The sequence below is a fragment of the Eurosta solidaginis genome, chromosome 4 (assembly GCF_040869045.1).
Source record: "Eurosta solidaginis isolate ZX-2024a chromosome 4, ASM4086904v1, whole genome shotgun sequence".
Lineage (NCBI taxonomy): Eukaryota > Metazoa > Arthropoda > Insecta > Diptera > Tephritidae > Eurosta > Eurosta solidaginis.
The window spans coordinates 111143583-111149971 of NC_090322.1; the positions used below are offsets into that span (position 1 = coordinate 111143583).

Here is a 6389-nt window from a genome sequence, read left to right on the forward strand (position 1 = left end):
GTGCATTCCAACAACGTAAAAACATGCTTTTTCATGAGTCACTGACCGGAATCGTATGCATTCCGGCAGTATAATCTTATGGGTCAGGCATCGAGCTGATTGGAATCCGGTGCATTCCAACAACACAGGTCATGTTACTTTTTTATGCCTTGTGATGGCGTATCCTCATTACACTACTCTTAGCACTGCCGGATTCCCATGACATGCTGATTGGAATCTTGTTGCATCCCAACAGGGAGATTGGAATCCACTGCATTCCGATATCATGCTGAGCGGAATCTGATGCATTCCGCCAGTATAAGATTTCGGCATAAGATCTTATTTCTACTCATATTTCTTATTATTATTATATTTTGAAATTAAATAGTAATGTTCATTAATATTTCTTTGTTTGTAATATAACATTGTTGAAATCTCGATATATCTTAAATTTTATCTTTTGAGTTGTATATTTATATATCTTTTATATTATGCAGTCGACCATAGTTTGTCGTCGACTTTAAATAATAAATAAATAAATAAATAAATAAATAATACAATTTCATATTAAAATTATAAAACTGAATTATAATAATTTATATATATAATGAAATGAATTTACTTATACATATATGTACATACATTTTGAATTAAATATACTTTGTAAAATCATACATACATTTTAAAACATACGTAATGACAATACATATTAAATTATATATAGGAGATGAAAACTTTTATCGCAGACTGTAAGAACGCACATAATTATGCACAAAAATACATACTTACGTATAAGCGAACAAGGAGAAATGGAATTGTCAAACGATAGCGAACACACATGCATATAATTAGCTTACTTATAAGAACTGTTATTGTAAAGCAACGGAAGCCGACTCGAAAATCGTATAAAAGGAGCGGCAAATTCAAGAAGAAGGGACTATTGGCTTAGAAGTCGTAGAGTGAGGTATATGGTGGGCTGTGTTGAACATCCACTACGGAGCAGATGGTGGTGTCGAACTTCAGCTGTTTATAATAGGTATACCACGGAGTCGTATAAAACGTTCGACGACTACGTATTTTACTAGGGATCCGGTGAGTTGTGTAAAACGCTCACCGATTACGTATATTCACCAGGCATACCACCGAGGCGTGTAAAACACTCGGTGATTAAACATATTGTAACGAATTTACTTGCAAATCCTCTTATTTGCAATTTTCTGCCAACGTTCGTATCGCTAAATTGTTGAATAAATAACTCCAATATTGAATAATGGAAAAATGGCCTTTATTAAAGTACTTCACAATAACACTTATATTTTGCAACTAGCTGGCTTAACAACCAAACTGATAGCTTAAATGAAACTCACTTTCAAAATAATGCTGCTATTGCTCGCTAGATATCGTCTTAATCGAAACTGCTTGACAGCTCAAATCAAACTGAATTACTTCTTACTCGCTTGCGCCGCTTTTATAGTTTACGCTGCATACATCTAGGCTCTTCTATTTCCAGAACTTACCAACTATTTCGTGCGTTTATAGTTCTCATATAGTTTCTACTTGTTTACAATTGTCAACTTTTCAGCGTCTCTCAGATGTATGTGAGTTTGTAGTTTACAGTCTCCCGCACACACATAGGCGTATAAGTAAATGCATCTGTGTGTGACATCTCTCGGCTGCCTTATATATGTGTATACATGATTTGATTATTGACATAAATACCGCTTAGCATGGCCTTAGCATCGCCTTAGTGATGGTATAGCTTAGCGATGCTAATATCCGTGACAATATTATAATCACATACGTATTTTCCGAAGGATTAGAAATATATCATCATTTTTTTATAACGTTTAACTAAGATCTTTTATTGTATAGGCGAACCCATTCGCTGAATTATACCCCAGCTATAACCCCAACATTCGGGGTTCGTTACAAAATTTTACTGTAAAGTATAAACAATTTTAAATGTATGGATAGGTTTTCTCAAGGAGCAGTGCAAGACATATAAAAAGTTAAATAAAGCGCTAATATATCAGTTGAAAAAACTTTCCATTATCATTAATTTTGTTATGGTCCGCTTGGGATAGTCACCTTTGGAACGCACCTAGTGGCTAGTGATGGCAAAGAAAAGGACCCAGGACAATTTTAATTGAAAATGGACACTAGAGGTCGCCACGGCCGCGAAAATGATGATCGCTAAGAAGAAACACGCTGCTTCCGGAAAAAGTTACTTTGCTTGGTTTTACGTCTGGGGCAATACCATTGTTTACTATATAGTTTGGCAGCTTAAATAGAGCTTATGTTGCGAATAGAGTGGAAGGCAGTGGACTAGGCAGTCGAATGTCATATAATGAAGGAATTGATGTTCGGAGTGTTTTCAAAATTTGCCCGAAATCCTGAATCAAAAAAGGGAGTGTAGTTAAGTACGAAAATGAAAGAATGTAGTTAGGTTTTGCTCCTTTTTAGCAGGAGATTTTCATTTAAAAATGTAATGTACGAACCAATGTTCATTCTATTACTTTTTTAACAAGAGATTTTCATTTTAAAGCGTGGTACGCAGATCACTAGAAAGTAAAAATTCCATATAAAAAACGCTCAAGAAATGCTCAAGAAAATTCCTTGTGGTAAATTTTCTTGAAGTAGTACGCAGTTTACAAGAAATATAGTACGATACTTTACTGCTATTTTTCCATTAAATGTACATACGGCAACACCGGTTTTCGCAAGAAATATGTCAAGTGCCATATATTTCTTGAAGAAAAAAAGGTAAACAACTGGAAAAATTAGGTAAGCAAATGTTTTTTTAATTTTTCTGCAATAAATAATTATTATTTTATTTCAGAAATGGAAATAAATATTGCTGCAGCACCAAAACTCAAAAAGCGCGTATTAAATTTCACGGCGGAGGAGAAACGGGCTCTGATAAGGGAAGTGAAAGAGTGGCCCAGGATATGGGATACTTCTGATCCATTGCATTGCAACAAAAATGCAGTGGATCAGGCCTGGGTCCACTTAAGTAGCTCCCTTGGGAAAGAAGGTATGTTAATAAAACTTTTTGTATGTATATTTGTGGTAATTGTTTACTTTAGCTCACAACTGCTAAAACTCGTCCAAAAATATCGGGAGAGGAGTGAAAAGACGCGCTTTGCACCCAGGATCACGAATCCGAAGGCGGAAATTCAAAATTTTATTTCGTTTCGGAGATATTTGGGTAATAGGTCTAGTTGAGGGGTCGACTGCTAATACGCGTCAAAAAATATCGAGAGAAGTGTCAAAAGACGCGTATTAATCTCGAGAACATTAATCGGAAAGCGGAAAAGAAAAATTTTGTATCTGTCCGGAGATATTTGCAGTTGAAGTTGGCGATTTTCATGTGGTTGTTGTTGTGTTAGTACCCCCAAAAAAAAATTGTGCATCACCGTGGCGGTAGCCACGGTTATACCACACAATCGGACTTGGCATGGCGTAGCCCAGGGTTATTTTTTATAAGCGCGGCCGAAGGCCGCCAACGCAGAAAGGTGTTCTGCGCAAAAATACTATGGATCCCACACCCGGTTTCGGAGGTACCCGCGAGTCTTTTTTCGGTTTTCGTTAATATCTTTTGAACGAGTTGAAATTTTTATTTTCCGCCTTCGGATTATTAATACTAATGTCAAGACGCGTCGTAGCGTATTAGCAGTCGACCCCTCAACTAGACTATTACCGATATTTGCAAACAAAATTGAAAATTTTCATGTGGTTGTTATTTTGATGATTTTGTAGTACCCACAAGAAAAACTGTGGGTAAAAGTGTGTTGCGCGGATATAGTTTTGGTCTCCAAACCGGTGTTGGACCCACCCAGCGTAATTTTTTATAAGCGTGGCCGCAGGCCGCCAATGCAGAAAGGTGTTCTGCGCAAGAAAACTATGGATCCCACCCCCGGTTTCGGAGCGCTCCGGGGCCATTATTCGGTTTTTTGGAAATAACTTTTGACAGAAATAAAATTTTGAGTTTCCGCTCTCGGAGTCGTGGTCCTGGGATCAAACATCGTCTTTTGACACCTCTCCCGATATTTTTGGTCGGGTTTTTGCAGTTGTGAGCTAAAGTAAACAATTACCATATTTGTGTATTTTAATTGGTAATTATTTACTTTAGCTCAAAACTGTTAAACCACGTCCAAAAATATATGGAGGAGTGTCAAAAGACGCGTTTTGTCTCTTATAAATAGGTATTTGCAAGCAAAGTTGGAAATTTTCTGAAATTTCCCTTTGGTTCGTGTACGCACAAGTATTGCGTGTTCCGAAAACTGCAAGTGTGTTAATGGTACGGAAGTCAAAACGTATCTTTATATACCTCTCGCGACATTTTTGGACATGTTTTAACAATTGTGAGCAAATGCAAAGTATCACATTTAATTATATGTGTTATTTACATTAGTGATTGAAAGCAAAGACGCGTGGACCAGCCTTCGGGAAAGCTATCGCTACCACGCCAGAGCATCCAAGCGGCAAAAGAGTGGCAGTAGCGGCGGCAGTGCGTTGGATGCGGCTATATTGGGAGTATGCCGGGGAAATGGCATTCTTGCCAAACGTTTCACAAAAACGAAGGTAATTTTGCAATCCACTTTTAACTAACTTCCCGATGACCTTCTCTCCCTCCCCACATTTTGTTAGTGTTGGGGATTGACCTCATATAACTCCTTACTGAATTTCAATGTTCTAGCATGAATATATTCAGAGTTATGTAGTACTAAATATTCATTTAGCATGGGAGGTGCTACGCTCCTTTTATATATCGATATTATTTTTAGCCTATGACCATCCTAGGAAGGTTTCTAGTGGGTTGTGCAAATGTGGTTGTGATCGGTCGATACGTTTAGGACGCAACTCGATCTATACCTACATACATACATACATAATTTGATTTTTATATATATAGATATATGTGTAAGTTAGAAGTACCTCATAAGTTTCCCCGAAATTTCAGAATTTTTTTTTTTGTCGAGAGTGTTGAGTATTTTTTCCATATGTTTTGATTGAAAAATCACTTTTTGTGAATGAGTTGTATGGAAGAAAACAAGGCTGCACAACGAAATAAACAAATATTTTTTTTCGACAACGAAGTCAAAAAAAAATTTTTTAAATTCGTTATGTTGGCATCAGAAACAAAATCAAAAACTTAGAATTTTTTAGTAATTTTTTGAGTGTTTTTTGTATGGAAAAACATACTCAAACTCCAAAAATCAATTTTTTTTACTTTGATATCAACGAAATGAAACTTTTGAATATCGAATAAAAAACGAAATATTTTTATTTTTTTTAAGAAAATAACCAACACTGTCTACAAAAAAAGTTCTGAAAATTCGGGGAAACTTCTGAGAAACTTCTAACTTGGACATTACAAAACTGCATATTCGAAAAATTTTTTGAAATTCGGATAAAAAAATTCAAGTTTTGATAAAAAAAAGTTTTTGAAGTTTGATCCATTGTCATGAATTCTGTGTGTATACTTCAAAAAATGTTAACATTGTACATGTACTCCCTTGCAGGACATTTACATCTTCATCGAATTTCAGTGAGGAATCAAGCCAATCTCCCTTAGATCCATCAGAGGACTTGAACAGCACGCAAATTAGTGACAACGATTCCCAATACGACTATGTGAGTATGGGTGCAGATGGTAATATCGACAGCAGTATTGCGCATTTGCACCAGCATCACATTCTGCGTTGATGTCTGGAAATATGCGCAACAGCATGACGTTCTATAAATAATAAGTAAATAAAATATATAAATAGACCTATCATTTTGTATTTACAGAATCCAAAGCGTTCGAAACCGTATACGTTATCTCAAAGTCCAGATGAGAAGTGGGGGCGCTTCAATAGAAATTTAAAAAAGCAAGAGGAGTTTTTGGAGGATCGTAAGAAATCCCCATACGCCCAGGCATTATCGACTTTTGACTGGCTGCTAAATAAGCTGCCACGTTCTGTCGGAGATGACATGTGTCTTCACATAAACAGTATCCTTCTACAGAAAATCGTGGAACACAAATCCAGCCAGACCACAGAATAAATTGTTCTGTACGTCAGTGCACCACCTGTGATCACATATCGTCCTCATGAAAAATTGTTATAAATTATATTTAAGTAAGCAGGCTAGACCGCGCCGTCGAAATTATGATTCCTTATGTTGGTACGAACAAAAAATTGGTCTACAACATACACTCATTGCCAAATTAATAGGTACATAATTGATCGGTCAACTACACCTTTCAGAATAGTTAATTGAATTTCAAAATTTGTCATTTGGATTAAGAATAGTTATCTGGATTTCAGAATATGTTAATTTGATTTCAGAATATGTAATTGGAATTCAGAATGTGTAATTGGATTTCAGAAATCGTCAAGTGGATTTCAGAAAATACCTTTCGA

The 6389-nt window shown here is 36.0% G+C and overlaps 1 protein-coding gene across 1 annotated transcript; it reads left to right on the forward strand.

Moving 5' to 3' along the window:
• The first annotated feature begins 2739 nt into the window (after positions 1 to 2739).
• Positions 2740 to 5645, forward strand: LOC137248119 (uncharacterized). Its single transcript, XM_067778993.1, has 4 exons — positions 2740 to 2763; positions 2819 to 3013; positions 4394 to 4563; positions 5505 to 5645. Exons 2-4 carry the CDS (start codon positions 2821 to 2823, stop codon positions 5532 to 5534), a joined length of 393 nt encoding a protein of 130 aa, XP_067635094.1. The 5' UTR covers positions 2740 to 2763; positions 2819 to 2820; the 3' UTR covers positions 5535 to 5645.
• Positions 5646 to 6389: the final 744 nt, after the last annotated feature.